A 20,172-nucleotide genomic window follows, 5' to 3' on the forward strand; every position below is an offset into this window, starting at 1 on the left:
GTTGAAGATTAATAAGAAAGAATTCAGGTTTTAATGAAGTTATTTTTCTGCTTCTTAACAGTGAGATGGATAAATCAGAGTTTCCAGTTTCTGGGTACAAATCCCAGTGGTCTCAGATTAGTTACTTGTGGTGTCAAAGTTTTTGAGAGCATTAATAGAGAGATGTTGAGCTTTTCAAATGATGATCAGTAAGTGTGTGCTCGTAAATCACCCCTTAAACCTGTCAAAAACTGCTGGAGAAATGACAGGTTGTAAGTGTGCAGAAATTATTTGTAGTTGTAGAAAAAAAACTATCTAAATGAAATTTTTATACAACCTGTCACCTTGTTTCTAATTTCTGGTACATGAATTAGCTTAACTGTATTAGTTTAAAGATAATATATATACATAATGACTAAAAGTTGATGAAAATGTCATGAATTTTTGTCGACTAAAACTATGAAGGATAAAAATGACTACAATGTGACTAAAACTCTAAACTAAAATAGCTGTCAAAATTAACACTGGGTGTTTGAAAGATTTCACCATTTTCCAGGCAGGAAGGATTTAATGATGCTACCCAGTTGCATCATGGGAAGTTTAAGAACCAATATTGTTGGAAGTGATCCACACTAGAGGCAAAACATCAGCCTTCTGTCTTTTATCTGTAACTTTATAAGGTTCCCAGTTAGTCCTCATCATGTTGAACTCAGCTTCTCTTGTGTCCGGTTGATAACTGGGTGTTGGTTTTTTCAGGGGACAGCTCTAAAAGTACCCGGGGAAAGATTTTACCTCACATCACACCAACATGACCCCCAGTATCAGTATTGCTTAATTTTTCAGTTTGTTTACCAGCATTAACTGTGAGATAGTGCATCTCCAAACCATGATAATATAACTTTTTTAAAACAAAAGGTTTTTAAACTGTTTGCTATGATGGATTTATCATAAACATAAACACAATACCGCAAACGTTTTAAGTGAATTTCTTCAAACTTGGAAAAAACTACTCATAACTGTACTTGCGACTTGACAGGTTGAAGGAGGCATACAACCACGGGGCAATTCTAGTTTTTCATTGCTCTCACTGTATTTACACAGAAACTGACAAAATATCAAAGAACAAGGACAACAAAGCAAATCAAGTAAATGTAAAGAATAGATAGGACTGATACGTACATAGGTATGCAAAATAAATGACAAAAAAATGTGACTTGTATATGTGTACAAGTCAAGTTTTTCTGTAAGTTGTAAATCTTACAAATAGTGCAAAAAATAAATACTGGATGGATAGATGTGGACTGGATGATTATGCAGAGTATGTACATGTATCACTCATTCCTGAGAACTGTGACAAGACCATATTTTGGATATATTGAACATGGATGTAAGCTGTGTGTGCAGCTTGATCGCTTCACAGAGGCATTGAACCGCTAGGCAGTTATCCTAGTTTTTTTTTTTTCAATAAATTGTTTTGTAAATAAAATGTCAGAAAATAGTAAAACATGCCCTGTGTAATTTCCCTGAGCCCATCTTCAGATGGTACATTTTATTCACCCAAAAGTAAAAAAATTCAAAGGTGTTGAGTTTATTATCACGTATGAAAAAGAAAAGCATCGTATCCTCACATTTAAGACGCATGCAACCTGCAAATGTTTAGCTTTTTTTGCTTTTAAAAAAAGACTAATGATTACTTGATGATGAAAATAGGCAGTTAATTTTCTGTTGATTGACAAATCCATTAATTGACTAATTGTCATAGCTCTAAACAAGTGAACATGTTTTGTCATAAATTAATGATTACAATTATCCTGAATAAAAAGTGTATAATACAGCATTTATGTTTGGGAGGATAACGCATGTTTAAAAATGCTTTTGAGTCACATATGTTAATCTCTACAAACATCTCTGTGTGTTTGTGTTCAGCCTCATGTGTGAAAAGAGAATCTTTGAAGTGATCAACACCTCACAGCATCCTTTCTTGGTGAACCTATACGGCTGCTTCCAGACTTCAGACCATGTGTGTTTTGTGATGGCCTACTCTCCCGGAGGAGACCTCATGACACACATTCACACCAGCATCTTCACTGAGAAACAGGCCTGGTTAGCACACACCTCTGTTTGTAAAGTTCACTGACATGGCAGCAAAAATACAGGATGATGATATTTCCATCACTTTCTCTCTGTTTAAGGTTTTATTCATCATGTGTGCTGCTTGGTTTGGAGTTTCTACACCAAAACAAAATAGTTTACAGGTGGGTCCTTCTCAAGCTGCTCCCAGAGCAGTATTACATCATACCTTGCTGCATGTTGGGAGCGTGTTGCATTATTTGGTTTGTGTCTGTCTGTCTGTCTGTCTGTCAGGGACCTGAAGCTGGATAATCTGCTAATGGATGCAGATGGTTATGTGAGGATAGCGGACTTTGGCTTGTGCAAAGAAGGTAAGAAAATTAGAATTTCTTGTCATTTTTAAGGTCCAGTAAAAGCCAGACTCTTATGTGTGATGTAAATGTTTTGCCTACAGTACATAGCAATAAGTCTACAGGAATATCCATATCACACTTGGTACAGTGTGATATGGATAGTACAGATTTGTACAGATGGTACAGATTTTGTGTGTGGAGGCTCAGATATCTAAGCAAGGCTCTGGTTTGTGTAGGTATGGGTCACGGGGATCGCACCTCAACATTCTGTGGCACACCAGAGTTTCTGGCCCCAGAGGTGCTGACAGACAACAACTACACCCGCAGTGTGGACTGGTGGGGGTTTGGGGTCCTCCTCTATGAGATGCTGCTGGGGGAGGTCAGTATAAACATGCCCACTAGTTGCTAAACTGAACAAAGCAAATGCAAAGCAAGCAGATATTCAGGGGAGCAATTAGTTTGTGTCCATTTAATTAATTGAACACAAACATATGACACCTTTTAAGTTGATATGGTGGACTCCTTAGCACACAGATACATATTTACACATTCAGCAGGTCCAATGTTACATAAGCACTCATTGGAGTTGTGTTTGTGTCCACCTGATGAGTGGGGGGGGGGTGCGCGCACACATGCCGCAATAGCTGCTTGGAAAACACGGGGTTGGGCGCTGGGTGTTACTTTTGTGCCTACTCTATTCCAACTTTCGAGGGCGCAGAGGCAGGTTGCATCTTAGGTTGCTAAGCGCTAGAACGGCGTAGCTCTGGTGTTTGAGCATGCCTGCCACGTGTCTACATTGAAAACGATGAATTAGAGGGCGCAAAAAACATGTTTTCATGGTTTCCATGAACTTCTGATGGAAATATCTGTCTCTTTAGCTGCTAAATATGTTATGTTCACCAGCTAGTCTTATTACCAGTCCTTTAATATGCATGGAGTACAACAAAGCTTGTCCTCCCTGCATATCTGTACACACCTTTCAAATATTGATCCAGTGTTCAGCTCAAATGCAGACACGCAGTAACTCAGGTGATTTAGCTGTAGTGTAATACAACCACAGAAGGGGCAGAATCTATGAGAGGAGCATTAAGTTTGTGTTGCCCTCTGTTCTCTTTCAGTCTCCATTCCCAGGTGATGATGAGGAAGAGGTGTTTGACAGCATCGTCAATGATGATGTGCGCTACCCTCGCTTCCTTTCTCCTGAGTCTGTGTCACTCATTCAAAAGGTTGGCCTCCTATCAAATGGATCTCAAGTCTTCCACAGGAGTTTTCTCATGATCTTTTATACGGGTGTCCTGCTCCCCTGTGTACTGACTCCCCTTCATTCTCACTGTGTTTTAGCTGCTGCAGAAAAATCCTGAGATGAGACTTGGAGGAGGACAGGAAGATGCTGCAGAGATCAAAAGACACAAGTTCTTTCAGGTCATTATCCAGCCAGACACTGCTGACCATCTTACACTGTAACCTCTTAACTATAAAACATTACAAGTCTCTGACTGATTGCTCTTTAGACAAACAACAAGGGGTGGGAATCAGCAGAGGATCCACGATACACGATTATTGCAATTTTTAAAATGCTGCAATATGCTGAGTATTGTGATAAAATAAACAGCGATATTCATTCATTTTCCATCACCACTTATCCTGTTAGGGGTCACAAGGGGGCTGGACATTGGGCAAGAGGTGGGATACACCCTGGACAGACTATCACAGTGCTGGCACATAGAGACAAATGATCATTCATGGTCACATTCACACCTACGGGCAATTTAGTCACTAATTAACCTAACCTGCATGTCTTTGGACTGTGGGAGGAAGCCGGAGTACCCAGAGAAAACTCGCGCTGACAGTGGGAGAACAGGCAAACTCCACACAAAAGGGCTTCCCCACCCTGGGATTTGAACCCTTCACCCTAAGTTTGAACCAGGAACCCTCCTGCTGTGAAGCGACAGTGCTGCACCACCATGCAATATATTACGCTTTATTACCATTTTTCAGCTGTAAATTATGTCCCCAGAGGAAAACTTTGTCAACATAAGTTTTATCTAATAACATAAAGTTTTCAGTCTTTTCATCTCACTTAAGTCATTTTTTTGCAGCAGCAAAATGTTAAAGCAATTGATTATATTATTCTACTAGGCTACCTAAAGATTAAATTGAATTTGGTATATTAATAATTTATATGATTAAAAAAAAATCAATACTTGGCACTGTCTGACAATACGATATTGCTACACAAAAATATTGTGATACCATGCTGCACCAATTTTTTTCCCCTCCCCTACAAACAACTGTACTTTAACTTCAATAGAGAGCTCTTTAATTTAGTTCTTTATTTCATATTTTCTAATTCTCAGAGCTCTGGTTGCCCTCCCGAGATGAAGAGATTTCAATTTCTTGAAAATTTTCACAGTTTTAAGAACAAAGAAATTTGACCCAAAGAAGAAGCAAATTCTGGAAACACTGTGGGCACCCCTCACACTTACGATGTGTTGGTGAGGTGTACTGCTGACAACATTAGAAAAAATAACTGTTGTGGAGAGTGATGAACCAGCTGCCGGCTTGAGTCAAGCTCACACTGGCCAACTTTTCTCTGCACCGTTCTAAAGCGGTTTCATCTCATCACAAACCTTGGTCTGAACTGGACTTAAAGAACATCTTGAGGGAATTTCCTCAAAATTGGCACAAACATCTACTTGGACGCACTGATGTAATGATTAAAATACTGATTAGAATTTGGTGGTCAAAGGTTGAGGTCACTGTAACCTCACAAAACATGTTTTTTTTGGCCATAATTCAAGAATGCATATGCTAATAATGCAGACAATTTCACACAAATGTCTATCAGATAAAATGATGAAGTGATGACATTTTGTATCAAAAGGTCAAAGGTCACCAATTCAGATACTGAACTGCAGTTAAAATGAAAGTGAAAAGGATTCAGTTCAAATGTAAGCATTGAAAGATTGTGACGTGCCAATTTAAGTGTAAGCGCTGAGTAAAGTTGAAGTTCAAACACTGAAAGGAGTAGGGATGGGAATCACCAGAGGCTTCATGATACAATATTATTGCGATTTTAAATGTGTTGTTCAAATAAACACAAGAAATTTGTGCTCTAGATAAAGGCTCAGCGCTCAGTGAATAACCTCCTAAGCCCTATGATAAGCTATTAGGGCAAGGCTTAACTATACAGACCAGTGAGCAGTGATAACTAACATGTCTTTGGGGTCATCAGGTGGGAACCTCCTTTCACCAGTGTTTCGTCTAGTTGGTCCCACGACACCTCCAGGAGGCTAGACAGTGATCTCTGGCATCCCAGAGACACTTCCCTAATACCAGCTCTCACTGCTCCCCGCACCAACCCAATAACCTCCTTTACCTTACTTACACATGGCTTTCTCAGCCCAAACAGCACTGCCACCTTCAACCAAACCCAGGCTCCATTTATGCGAGCTCCAGGTAGTGACCATGTCGATACTACCTTTCCTAGCACATTTACAGATGTGATATGCTGAGTATTGCAAAAAAAAAAAAATTACGATTTATTACCTGTTTTCAACTCAATTAAGCTGGAAATGTTTGTCTAAGTGAAAGTCTGGACTGTCAGTGATGTGTAAGTGCCAGAAGCAGTTGAATTGTTTGCGATGAAGAGTGAGAGATCAGAGATATTTTTATTGTAAACCAATGTGTGCAACAAGGTAGCTCTTCCACAGCACAGACTGCAGATTGAATGTCAGTTTTTTGTAAGTTTGAGTTTGTTTGTTATTCATGCTTTTCATTAACCCTTTGTCTGTTGACAGGGAATGGACTGGGGCGCTCTCCTGGCCAAAAAGATAAAGCCTCCCTTCCTACCGGTCATCAAAGCACTGAAGGATGTCAGTAACTTTGATGAGGAGTTCACTCGCCTCAAGCCAGTCCTCACTCTCCCACGAACTCCCTGCGCCCTCACTGCCGAGCAACAAGAAATCTTTGCCGATTTTGACTTCTCTTACATGAGCTGACCAGACCAGAAACTACAGTCCTGCCTTTTTCATGTCCACACAGTTCCATATTTCCCAGTGTCACATCGTCCATGTTGCCTGGTCATTGCAACACACCACAAAGTCTGCAGGCTGCAGCCAGGCTCATTCTGCTGGGGAACTGACTCATTATGAGGCATGCAGGGTATTTTAGTTTTTACTTTGTTTTCTTTGTTTGTTTATGCCAAATTGATTTTGAAATGTTCCATGCCGACTGTTTCTGTCATCAAGCTGTAGGATCAAAAGGCTGGACATTTATTGTTTACACTAAATGAACTATATCACCAGTGCAATATTTTTACAAATGGACATTGCTCAGTAATATCAGCACTGCCCTCTGAATCTGAACTGTAAATATTTGTGCTCTTAATGAAGAAAACTGAAGGCCAAAGAATGAATGTACAGTCTGCTATTTAGTGCAACCATTATACATCCATCTGTTGTAACCTTTTATGTTGTTGGGATATTATATACTGAAAATAGCCAAATAGTTTATAGAGATTTATCAGTCAATATGCCAATTTTTAAGTAATACTCTCATGAAGATTATGCTTATATGAAACAAACCAGCCTATATGTTAAGTGTAACCTGCATGAAGGTAAATATTAATGAATAAATTTATATCTGCTGGACTTTAAATGACCAGGAAACTCTTCATGAAACATTTATTTATTGTTGTATAGTCATTTCAAAGTAGTAAAAAACATTGCATGACAGTGTTGCATATTATTCAGAAGTACACAACATTAATTCATATAAACCAGAGCTCTCCCTGATAATGACTCAGTCTGACTGGAGACAATCTGCCTTTTGTCCAATACTACTGCTGTACATTGAACTCCACACCACATTTATTGCTGTCTTACAAGGTTACTATTGCACAAGGACATGTTTAAATGGAAATACCAGACGATGTATTGCACTCTCAGCTCTCTACTTACTCTTAGCTACTGTTCCACAGTATTCTTCCACTTACTGAACTAAAATAGTCATACAAAAATCTAAAGACATTTTCTGGTTCAAAATTGTTTAAAAATTATATACAGTATAAAATAGCTTGAAATGCTGTCCATTGAAAGTCAAAGCATCTTGTACATCATGGTTGGATTAAATGCTAGAAACAATACAACACAGTTTTTACTACTTTCATATTAAAATCAACTGGGGTTTGCAAAAAATGATGAAAAAATGTAATTTGTCATTCTTTCACTTCAGAAACAGCTTTGTTTTTAAAAGACAAAAGCTGCTGAAGTAGGTGGACCCTGTAAAACCTCTGCAGAATAAATACGACTCAGCAATTACAGCAATTTATCACATAGAAGACAGAAGTAAACTTTCTACACTAAAAACAACATATGTACCATTTTAAAAAGAATTCCCCGACTTGTTCCTCAGGATCTGATTCCAGTGAGTGAACAGAGAAATCATACCAACCATACATGTGGATTCTCTACACATGCACCTAAAACAAGTATTTTTAATCAAATCTTTAATATTTGACATGTATTAAAAGTAAACTTCAGAGTCAATTTAACAGTCCATTAGTCAGGTTTACCATGTGTCATGGTAAGACCAGAAGCAAACATGTTATTATGTTATTACTGCTCACGTAAATAATTCAGTAGAGGACACAGCACAGGAGCAGAAGTTGAGTGGGATGTATGTGCATAAAAAATGACCAAGCTTCAGTCAGCAGGGCTTCATCACTAGCTTTACTTGGAACCTTAAAAGAATAGTTCACCCAAAAGCAATATAAACTGAATATAGTATGCACGTCCCTCAGCTGTCTATCGTTCCAGATAGGGGCGTCTCCAGGGGGTGGCAACCCTATCTGCCCACTCAGAGGTGTAACCTTAGGCTAATTTATTTTTGCTGGTACTTTACAATGTGATTTGGGCCCCTTCTTACACCCATCACAAAGCAGCATTGTTTTCTTTTATATATTTGCTGCAGTGACAGTACTGCTCTCACTGCATTACTCTCAGCAGAAAACTGCTCACTTCTCTGATCTGCAAAATCCACCATATAAATAACACTGCAACAGGTGCAGGGCCACCTGATTTTAAAGGGAATGGGAGACACTCTGCCTGGTTGAATTCACATTATCCTCAAAACAGACCTAATTAACTGAGACTAAATACAGCCCTGTTTAACTAGCAACAGTGGAGCTGGATACGCTCTACGTGCACTTGCAACAGGCACTTTAGACTATGTGCTTTAGATGGTTTAAATAGGGCTTGTATTTCTTAATGTGCATTGTTTTCTTTTGTATGTAGCCTGCTTTTGGAGGTACACTTTCTCTCTGAGGACTTACAGAATGATATGTATGGTACTTATGAAAACTTACATTACATTTGTCTGGTGACACACTATTGTGTTGTGACTGGTAGGTCTACTCATCCTTTAAATTAAAATTTTAGACAGAGGAATGTAAGGAAACTCTAAGATAATGTTAGTAGTTAAAGTAGATACAATATGTCTCCCACACTCATTATTCCAATAGCATAACCCCCCTACAAAAGTAAGTGCCCCACATGTCGGGAGATGCCACTGGTTTCAGCAAAAGTGTTCTATTGAAGGGCATAAAGGACAGCAGGGTGCCCCCCAGAAAAGCATGTCAGTATCAACAGGGCTCAACAGAGGCCGATCAAACAGCATAGGTTTTCCGGACATTTTATAACCTTCTTCACTGCCATTTGTTTGGCCTTCGTTAAAGTCTGTTTGCACTGATACACTTCAATTTTTCGGTGCTTCGCTCTCCTTAACGCCATTCAAAAGAAACCTTTTCTGGGGCCACAGAAAGTCTGGGGATTTGAGTACAGTTTATATTGTTTTTGGCTGAACTAGTCTTTTAAAATCAAACAGTAAAGTGTCTGTTTAAGGGGAATGGTATTACATACTTGAATAATTGTAAACAATTGTCAGAGTAAGGACTGTAGTGCTGGTAAACTTTTGTCCACACAGAGATGGTAACTCGGAGCAGGTACATTATTCTGTGGGTACACAAGACAATTTTTACTCTGTTGACAACCACTTGAGAAGAGAAGGAAAAAAACAGGAACTGTGGGCAGCAACAACACTGCAGGAGAGATGTAAGAAAAGGTAATGTTGCAGAGTTATGGAAAAATAACAAGTGTCTATATAAAGGTAAACTGCACACATAGATAGTTTATCTCCCAACTTTGTGGTCAAGTGTCTGATCCTAAAATCCAGAGAGGTTGTTAATGAGCGAAACCCCTCTCAATGAGTATTAATGTCCTAGACTTGGTCGCTGCCCTCCCTGAAGTACACCTGTTCCCACACTACTGTGTCCCATACACAGAAGAAACCCCACAGGTTGTGGAAGGTGCCACGGTCGAAGGGGTTTTCATCAGCACCGCAGTGTTTTAGGTAGGAGATGCGGTGGCGTGACATGAACTCCCAGGTGGTGGTGTTGAGTGAAACCAGGTAGAGGTGGGAGCCGAGCAGGAGCAGCACGATCAGCGAGAGCAGAGCCACCAGCACGGCCACAGCCAGCAGCATCCCATTGGTGCGCAGCCACAGCTGCCAGGTGGGTGCAAAACTGAAACCCGTCCTGATGAAACAAAGACATAAGCAGTCTGTTGAGGCTTCACAACTGCAGCAATAATCTGCCAGCTGAGTGGCATGATTGATGGTGACAGTGTTGTACTCACCAGGCAATGTGCAGCCCCCACAGCAGCACCAGCAGCTGGACAGCAAGGTAAAGCACGAACCAGCGATGGTTCCTCTCACCAACACAGTTCTCAATCCAGGGGCAGTGATGGTCGTAACGGCGGACACAGTGCTGACATGTCTGGCAGTGCTTTGATCTCATTGGCTGCTGCTGAGTGAAAAGCATCAAGATTAACCCTGTTGTTTTAACACTGGTTATGCGCCAGGCTTGATTATAACCTACACCAGCCCTGACCAGTGTTCTGTGTGAAACCATGCATGTGAAAAAAAAATTGCTGCTGTTGCTCTTCAGCCTGGAAAAATAAGTTGTAATGAGGTTTCGGAGGCTGTATACCTTGAATGAACCATACGCACAATGTCCCAATGAAAATGTTTGGGATTATGATACATGCTTTCCCTCCCAGTACTGTCTTAGTAAATCAGTTATTACCTCCACCAAGGAGGTTATGTTTTCGCCGGCATTTGTCTGTTTGTCTGCAAAATAACTCGAAGAGTTCTTAACGGATTTTAATGAAATTTTCAGGAAAGGTTGATGATGGGACAAGGAATGGATGATAAAATTTTGGTGGTGATTGGTTGAAGCGAAATGGATAAAATAATAAAAAGGCGGGAAATCCAAGCTGCTTGGCAGAGGTCTGCGCTCTCCGTAGCGCAGCAATGGGTTGGGTCCGGGCATTTTTAGGCAATTCTGAGCAACAAGCAGAAGAATTGGAAGACATTTAGGAATTTAGCAACACAGTCTGCCTTTTGCATCAGCTGAGGCTTGAACTCACAACCTCTGAGACTAAGAATCAATTTCTATCTCACTGAGCTAATTAGTCAGTGACAGTTCATGTGTAGCTTCACAAATTGACTAAGCCAGACATGCAGGTTTAGCAGCCGTCCATGCATGGAAAAGCAGATTTCAAACCACTGTAAAAAATTCAGTTATCAAAACAACAATCTGAAAATACACATATTGCATCTAGACAGCATGGAGATGTTGGTAATTTATTTTAACAATGATTGATTTGCTTCTTAAGTGAAAAACTGATGTTTAACTAGTTGAGCTATGTGCAAAGTGAGAAGCCTCAGATGGTTTCACACTGAAGCATTGACACTGGATCTTTATGCAAAGTTTGGTTTATTTTCAAGCATGAGAAGGCAGATTTTCCAGCAGAAAAAAGACTTGAAGATGCTGCACAGTGATCAGTCACGCTCAGGCAATTTTAAGCAATAAGCTTGAGCACAAGAAGAGGATTACATTACAATGTGGATTCTGCACCAGTTGAGGCTTCAACCTGCAACCTCTGGAACCTAAGACAGTCATACACCACTCTGAGCTAATTGGCAAGTAGCAAGTCAACAGTGGCTTCACAAACTGAGTAAGCCATTCACTGTTGTGTAGGAAAGCAGCCATCCGTGCATGGAAAGGCAGATTTGAAACCACTGTAAAAAAAATTCAGTTATTAAAACAAAAATCTGAAAATATACATATTGCATCTAGACAGCATGGAGATGTTGGTAATTTGTTTGTAACAATGATTGATTTGCTCCATAAGTGAAAAACTGATGTTTAAAATTGCCATTTTTACATTGACTCCAATTGTTCACATTAGAGCAAAATTCAAAATGCTGTCAAAAATTCAGTTTTTGAGATAAAATTCTGAAATTTGCCACACATCATCTACCATGACTCTAGAATTTTGTCATTTTTTTCATGACATTGAAGATTTACTTAGCAAGAATTTGCATGTATATGTTTACAGTACTGTTTACAGTCAAACATTCTGATGCACTATAGGCTCAATTTTTGATAAATCAAAAATCTGAGAAACATAGTTTTTGTAGGACAGTCTGAAGATGCTCTGTAGCAGGTTTGGTGTCAACTGAGCAAAAATTGTGGGAGGAGATAGGTTTAAGAAGTTTTACAGTTTTTGGAAAAAAAACAGAGTGATGAACTTCCTAATTTTTAATAGGTTTAAATGTACAAAAGTTTCTTCAGTATTGGGGCTACAGTTTGATAAAGTAGTGAAGTTCATCATCAGGACTATTTACAGCTGAGGATATCTGGCATGAGACTGGACCTTTGTGCAAAGTCTGGTGAGTTTTCACCCATGGGAAGTAGGATTTCCTCAGAAGAAGAAGAAGAAGAAGAAGAAGAAGAAGAAGAAGAAGAAGAATACCTAGGATTACAATAGTGTCCTGGCAGCTTAGCTGCCTGGACCCTAATAAAGAATATAAACATGCAGACAATGTGAGGAGAGGAAAAAAAGCTTCATGCAAAATAAACATGGAAATACAGTACAGGCCAAAAGTTTGGACACACCTTCTCATTCAATGCGTTTTCTTTATTTTCAAGACTATTTACATTGTAGATTCTCACTGAAGGCATCAAAACTATGAATGAACACGTGGAGTTATGTACTTAACAAAAAAAGGTGAAATAACTGAAAACATGTTTTATATTCTAGTTTCTTCAAAATAGCCACCCTTTGCTCTGATTACTGCTTTGCACACTCTTGGCATTCTCTCCATGAGCTTCAAGAGGTAGTCACCTGAAATGGTTTTCCAACAGTCTTGAAGGAGTTCCCAGAGGTGTTTAGCACTTGTTGGCCCCTTTGCCTTCACTCTGCGGTCCAGCTCACCCCAAACCATCTCCATTGGGTTCAGGTCCGGTGACTGTGGAGGCCAGGTCATCTGCCGCAGCACTCCATCACTCTCCTTCTTGGTCAAATAGCCCTTACACAGCCTGGAGGTGTGTTTGGAGTCATTGTCCTGTTGAAAAATAAATGATCGTCCAACTAAACGCAAACCGGATGGGATGGCATGTCGCTGCAGGATGCTGTGGTAGCCATGCTGGTTCAGTGTGCCTTCAATTTTGAATAAATCCCCAACAGTGTCACCAGCAAAACACCCCCACACCATCACACCTCCTCCTCCATGCTTCACAGTGGGAACCAGGCATGTGGAATCCATCCGTTCACCTGTTCTGCGTCTCACAAAGACACGGCGGTTGGAACCAAAGATCTCAAATTTGGACTCATCAGACCAAAGCACAGATTTCCACTGGTCTAATGTCCATTCCTTGTGTTTCTTGGCCCAAACAAATCTCTTCTGCTTGTTGCCTCTCCTTAGCAGTGGTTTCCTAGCAGCTATTTGACCATGAAGGCCTGATTCGCAGTCTCCTCTTAACAGTTGTTCTAGAGATGGGTCTGCTGCTAGAACTCTGTGTGGCATTCATCTGGTCTCTGATCTGAGCTGCTGTTAACTTGCCATTTCTGAGGCTGGTGACTCGGATGAACTTATCCTCAGAAGCAGAGGTGACTCTTGGTCTTCCTTTCCTGGGTCGGTCCTCATGCGTGCCAGTTTCGTTGTAGCGCTTGATGGTTTTTGCGACTCCACTTGGGGACACATTTAAAGTTTTTGCAATTTTCCGGACTGACTGACCTTCATTTCTTAAAGTAATGATGGCCACTGGTTTTTCTTTAGTTAGCTGATTGGTTCTTGCCATAATATGAATTTTGACAGTTGTCCAATAGGGCTGTCGGCTGTGTATTAACCTGACTTCTGCACAACACAACTGATGGTCCCAACCCCATTGATAAAGCAAGAAATTCCACTAATTAACCCTGATAAGGCACACCTGTGAAGTGGAAACCATTTCAGGTGACTACCTCTTGAAGCTCATGGAGAGAATGCCAAGAGTGTGCAAAGCAGTAATCAGAGCAAAGGGTGGCTATTTTGAAGAAACTAGAATATAAAACATGTCTTCAGTTATTTCACCTTTTTTTGTTAAGTACATAACTCCACATGTGTTCATTCATAGTTTTGATGCCTTCAGTGAGAATCTACAATATAAATAGTCATGAAAATAAAGAAAATGCATTGAATGAGAAGGTGTGTCCAAACTTTTGGCCTGTACTGTACATATCTGGGCTTTTCAAAAAGCACCTAGCTAACATTCCATGGTGACATTTAGAACAGAAATATACCTACACTTAAAAACTAAACCTGATCATGTGATTTAGTTTTGCTTTTAAATATCACAATAGAAACAATTCTCTCTCTGAATCATTAATTTCCATCCACTCTGATGGAAGCTGAGGACTGACTAGTACAGAATACACCTGATGTACCGCTGATATGTTGCTGACCCCCAATGAGCTTTTTACACAGGGACACCAGGGGCATATTAAAATTGACCATTTATGTTGAATGAGAAGATCATTCTCGACCCTTGACACAGACTGTGCGATTTGGTCGAAAGCTCCAAAAGCCAGTTAAAAGACCTTGGGTTCAGATTTTTTTGTATCAATGTGTATGTGGCATGATGGTGTTGTGGTTAGCATTGTCGTCTCACAGCCATAAGGTTGCTGGTTTGAACCCAGAACTCTGTGCGGAGTTTGCATGTTCTCCTCGTGTCAGCATGGGTTTTCTCAGGGTACTGAGAGGGTACTGGCTTCCTCCCACAATCCGAAAACATACAGGTTAGTTGGTGACTCTCAGTGGGCCTAAGATGTGAATGTGAGCACAAATGGTGTATGTGTTAACCCTGTGATAGTCAGGCAACCTGTCCAGGTTGTACCTCGCCTCTCATCCAATGTCATCTGGGATAGGCTCCAGCCCCCACCCCCCGTGACCCAACAGGATAAGCAGTTACGGAAAATTAATGAATTTGGCTTTACAAGTTCTATAGGTTTAGGTTGAAATAATGACCTATACATAAAGGAGGTTTTTCTCTACTGTTTATACAGACATCCAGAACACAGTAGCTCTAGATAGAGTTGGTTGTTGTTTCATGTTAGTCTGTATTAAAAGACCTGTCAAATGATTTGAGAGTGATACCAGGTTCCAACCTTGTGTTTTCATTTTTGACAGTAGGGCTTAATTTCGGTTAACTTTTGGATTATGGATTGTGCTTTAAATCATCTTGGATGTTACAGACAAAAGGTAAAAGGCAAAATACAGGCATACAATCCAATTCCTGCATACTGCTGTACACAATGACCTGCCTGCACCTGTATCATATGATGTTTTGTGTTCACTGGAAGTAGTACAGGTGTGTAACATAGAACTGGGCTGCTCGGCAACCCATCTGTTATTCTATACCGCTGAGGGATCCTAGAAGTACTGTAGAACTTCAGGTGTCACATTTCAGCCGTAGAGCTAAACTAACACTACAGAGAGACAACAAATTACAAACTCCATGTCCATAGACAAACAATCCATTCCACAGGCTCAGAAGATCAGTTTTTACAAAAACTGTAATCTCAACTCAAGGTCCTGTACTACATCTGGTGCTCTTCCCCGGATCTTTCTCTGTTATTATTTGTGGTAAAACTTAAAACACATGACCAAAGATCCATACTTAACAAATGAGTAAGCACTACTGTTTCCAAAGTCAAGAATGAACCTTCACGCTCAAATAGGAGAAGGTCTGAAATAAAACACAAAAACTGACCAAAAAGAAGCTTTTAAAAAAGACTTAAAAAAATGCAATTCATAATAACATGCAGCAATACACGTGGTGACAAAAATATCAACAGACTGTCACTCTTTCGCTTCAGCAACTTGTCATATTTTTTCTAATGGTGTTAATCCACATCAAAGTGTTCTCATCCTGAAATAACAACCAAATGCCACATGAGCCCTTGGCAGTGTTGATGACACAGTGTGTAGCGTACCTGCAGCAGACAGTGGCCACAGCGACGCTGTCGCAGGGATTTGGTGGTGGGTGGAATCATGTCCTGTTGCTCCTCAGTCACTCCCAGCGTGAACTGGCACAACACATGGGACAACTGATCAGAGAAGCCACTGCCAATTCAGTTCAAGCATTTATCAAGACCTGTTATGTGCGCTTGTCATTTATGTCCCCACAAACATGCAAAACTTTTCTAAATAAGACCTCACTATCTAATTTAGATTGTGTTTTCCACAGGTTTGTTGTCGACATTTTTCTGGGTCTTTATCAGAAGTATTTTATAACTGGTGTATGATAACAGTTAAATCTGTGTGAAACTGCCGAATGAAGTAGCCAGATATTACTGCACACTCAATTCTCCCTGAATTCTCCCTGATACTATCAATTATATAAACCAACACAAACCACTTAAAATGTTATATTGCTCCTTAAGTTCCATACATCACTTACATAGCATACAGAAGTAATGGCTACAAAACAGGGATGCATCAAATGCATGCAACACCTGCACTGCAACACCGTACATCTGCAATGGCATGAGGGAGCAGTAAGACATACTGTCAGCTAAAATCAATAAATGTTTCTCAGGTAAGGTATCCAGTCCTTTTAAGAATAAATGTCAACAAAACTCAGGTACATCACATCTCTTGAGTCATTCTCCAAATTCATACAACGGTGGTTACTGGACAATCAAACATGTTGTCATGATCTGAATACATATTTAAGTCCTCATTTCATTACTGTATGTTGGGGCTTATGTGCTTTTGTATAGTATGTTTTCCTTAATGTGCTTTGGTTTTATGGTGATGTCACTGTCTTGCTAATTGTGCTTGTGTGCTGTCGTCCTTGCTTATGTGCTTTGCTTTGTGCCTTTTTGTATTTGTTTGTGGCTATGTGCTTTAGTCTATGCTGTGTTTTATGTTGTACTTTTGTATAGTACTTTAGTATTTAATGTTTTAGGTTATGTGGTTAGGTCATTGTTTTTTCTTAATAGTGCTTATATCTTGCTGTTTTTGCCCATGTGCCTTGTTCTGTGCTTTGTCTATGGTTATATACTTGCCCTGTGCTCATGTGCCCTGCTATGGACATGCCATCAATCCATCTTTTATCTGTGCTTATGTGTTTCTGTGCTTTTGTATGTTATTTTGTCTTTTTCTGATAAATACTTACACCATCAACCTGCCAGGGACTGCAGATGAAAATTAGCCTGTATGGCTAAATCTGGCACATTTGCTTGACTTAAGTGATCAGGTTCATTAATGTGCACTGTCCCTTTCTAAATAAAATAAAATAAACATAAAACTATGAAAGACAACAAATAAAACAACAAAAAATAAAATACAATGTTTCTGTTTGGTTAAGAAAAATGGTTGCAGTGGTTATCTTAATCTTTACACCATCTTATACACAACTATTATCCCTTTAGATTTGTGCCCCAGACATCATCAGCTATTTTTGACCAACAACTTCTCCTCAACTATGGGAGCGCGGGGAACCTCCTGACGTGGGGTAAATTGCAACATGGACTTTTTAAAAGGTTAAACAGGGTCGATCCTGTCGTGCTTCCAGCCAGTTGACCACAATACCACCAAACAGTGACACACCAAACAGTGGCAGAGAGACTGGACGTGTTTTAACAGAGTTCAGTGAAAAACAGTGATTTCGGTCAATTTAAGTGTATTTCTTTATCACACTTTTTTTATTATTACTGAACTGTCTATGCAAGTCACCGAATCCAACCATATATCATCTTAATTATCTTGTAGCCTAAAACATAGCACCATTTAAAACTATGTAACCAACTCCCAGCAAGTGTTAGCTAGGCTGGATAAAATTTCCACACAGTGGGGTAAGTTGTAACATAGTGTTACAGCTAAGCTACCTATAGCGCATTTTCTCTTTTTTTGCACTTTAAACTTATGCTCATTTTGAACTAATGCACTTGATTAAATGAGATATACTATAATTGTGTCAGTATCCTACTGACACAATTCTATAGTCTTGTCAATATTCATACATTCAACACTCATATTTTGAGATGTGGATCAAGGTTACCCAATCTATGTACATCTATGGGTCCAACCATTGAATATGGATGATAGAGTAACAGATGGATGGATATCTGTATGGATACCTATCCGTCCCCTGATGTAGATGGAGAGATAGGTATCTACACACATCCATCAATCTCTGACAAAGATTTATGATATGCCTAATAATACAAATACATATTAGGATCATTACTCACCTGCAAATCGCTGTCATCAGACAATATGAATCCTGGGTCCATCAGAGAGACAGCGAAATAGAGCAACACTGACACCAGCACCAGCAGGACGAAAAGCACAGGCTGGATGAGCTGGCCTGTCTCCTCCTGCTTCCTCAGCTCTAAGAACCAAAACAAACAGCAAACTATGATTTCACTCAGTGAAACACACTCAAGTCCTGCTGAGAGCTCCCAGGCTCTGAGCTTAACTCCCACACAAGCAGGTTTATTTCATAAACCATGGCTACTAAGTTAATAGTGTGGATGCTAATCTGGGCAGCAGCCTTCTTTATAAAATAACATCAGAGTATGGTAACGTTATACCATTATACATCAGGTATTAGCTTGTCATTCATTCCACATATTAAATATGACTTCAAGCCTGCAGCTGCTCAGTGTGGCGCTATTATGTGTTACCGTGTAGACGTGAGATAATCTTACCTGTATCATGTAGGAAGAGTATTAACGTTATGACCCATGTCAGAATCACATGAGCTGTTCTTACCAGAAACCCTGAGCCAAAAACATTTTTGAACATGGTCCTAGCATGTTAGAGCTCCCATCGCTATCTGCAGCTGGAGTACGGACTGCAGGACTGTCAGTGACAGCACAGTCAGTATGTACTAGCGTTAGCTAATGGCGAAATAATATCCAGCGCGTAAAAACCAGAGAACCAAGTAATGTTAAGTTGCGAAACAGTAAAAAAACGCGTTAACAGTTAAAAAGCTGCCGCCGTCATCTCACAAAGCTAGCATTAGCTAACGTTAATGTCGCCAGGGTATTGACGGTATTACGACCGTCGGCGCTACACTGCGGCTTTCACGTTATTTGTTTCGCGTGGCTGAGCTAAACACCGAATGAAAAACAAGTCGAAAAGCATCGCATCTGAATTTAGACATTGTTCTAGTGTATTTGTTTATTGATGTCGTCCCTGTGCAATCTCAGCTGTGATTGGCTAAAGTCCGTCACGAGACAGTCCAGGATAGGATAGAGTGGCCGGCAGGGCCGTTACAGCGAGGACTGCCCCGGGATGTGCAGCCATGAATGACGTATGAACCCACTGTACCTTATGGATGCTGTGTTGACCTCTGGCATGCAAACTAACGGTTTAATTTCACAGGGTACATGGAAGACAGACAGACAATAGTATGAGTTTATGAGTAAGAATCATGGATGTATTTTCAGAATGCCAGAAAGCTAAAACTAGAATTTAACTAATTCTCCTGTTAAAGGCAACGCAACACCCCTAGAAGGGACATAGCACCAAATTCTGGGCCCTATGCATAATCCGTCTTTGTGCCCCCTTCCCTTTCACTCTTGATCCATGTCTCTCTCATGCACCTTTATCTATTTATTTATTACAAATCAGTTTTCTTTCTTTCTTTCTTTCTTTCTTTCTTTCTTGTATTGCATCTCCTATTTCCATGCATGACATCAAGGGTACTATCTGGTGCTCCAGCATCAAGGTGCCCTCTGGGACCTGTTCAGAGGGCTTCATCACTAGGTATTGCCACACACCATGCAGATGGGGAACATCCACAAAGGAATCATGGCCAGGAAGTTAAAAGGGGCAATACCAGCACACACACCAACAGGCAGATGGTAGGTGGAGGTCAGAATAGCAGAACCAACAACACATATACATATTTAACATATCCAATGATATGACAAAAACAAACGTTTTTTCAAGGTTAACCAAATGAATACGTCTGTTATATGTTGATTGCTTTTCATGTGTTCCACACTAGAAAGTGTTAAAAAGTTTGACATTTGAAATAGATCATCCAACTTTTTAACTTGACCAAAAAAGGCATGGGGAACAAGGCTGCTACATGAAATGGACTGTGTTTATACAGCACTTCCTTGGTCTCACAGCACCATTCACTCATTCACACACACATTCATACACCTGTGACCGAGGCTATCATACAAGGTCCCACCTGCTCATTAGATAAACATACAAACACACTTATTTTGAGGTTAAGTATCTTTACCAAGGACACTTCAACATGTAGACTGCAGGGACCAGATATCAAACCGCCAACCTCCCGAGCTCCAACTGCCCAGAGGTATACTCCAAAAAATATCAGCCTAAAGAAAACACAAAC

The 20,172-nt window shown here is 40.1% G+C and overlaps 2 protein-coding genes across 4 annotated transcripts in view; one reads left to right on the forward strand and one right to left on the reverse strand.

Annotated features, from left to right (window-relative positions):
* pkn3 (protein kinase N3) overlaps positions 1-7,075 on the forward strand; it is a 42,059-nt gene extending 34,984 nt beyond the window's left edge. For both annotated transcript variants that reach the window (XM_049604010.1, XM_049604011.1), the window contains 7 exons: positions 1,906-2,082; positions 2,172-2,234; positions 2,344-2,420; positions 2,639-2,781; positions 3,521-3,628; positions 3,744-3,824; positions 6,203-7,075. In XM_049604010.1, coding sequence (XP_049459967.1) covers positions 1,906-2,082; positions 2,172-2,234; positions 2,344-2,420; positions 2,639-2,781; positions 3,521-3,628; positions 3,744-3,824; positions 6,203-6,403 — 850 coding nt within the window. In that variant the 3' untranslated portion in view covers positions 6,404-7,075. The remainder of the gene's footprint in view (positions 1-1,905; positions 2,083-2,171; positions 2,235-2,343; positions 2,421-2,638; positions 2,782-3,520; positions 3,629-3,743; positions 3,825-6,202) is intronic.
* A 12-nt stretch (positions 7,076-7,087) lies between these two features.
* zdhhc12b (zinc finger DHHC-type palmitoyltransferase 12b) lies at positions 7,088-19,090 on the reverse strand. Of its 2 annotated transcripts, none has more exons than XM_049604146.1 (5): positions 18,506-19,090; positions 18,047-18,186; positions 15,782-15,874; positions 10,097-10,266; positions 7,088-9,996 (listed from the first exon to the last, which is right to left on the reverse strand). In XM_049604146.1, exons 1-5 carry the CDS (start codon positions 18,600-18,602, stop codon positions 9,681-9,683), a joined length of 816 nt encoding a protein of 271 aa, XP_049460103.1. In that variant the 5' UTR covers positions 18,603-19,090; the 3' UTR covers positions 7,088-9,680. The 2 variants fall into 2 exon arrangements, with proteins under 2 accessions (XP_049460103.1, XP_049460104.1); XM_049604147.1 differs by having other exon boundaries at positions 7,092-9,996; positions 10,097-10,263.
* Between the last annotated feature and the right edge of the window lie 1,082 nt (positions 19,091-20,172).

Source organism: Epinephelus fuscoguttatus, linkage group LG18 (assembly GCF_011397635.1).
Source record: "Epinephelus fuscoguttatus linkage group LG18, E.fuscoguttatus.final_Chr_v1".
Taxonomy (NCBI): Eukaryota; Metazoa; Chordata; class Actinopteri; order Perciformes; family Serranidae; genus Epinephelus; species Epinephelus fuscoguttatus.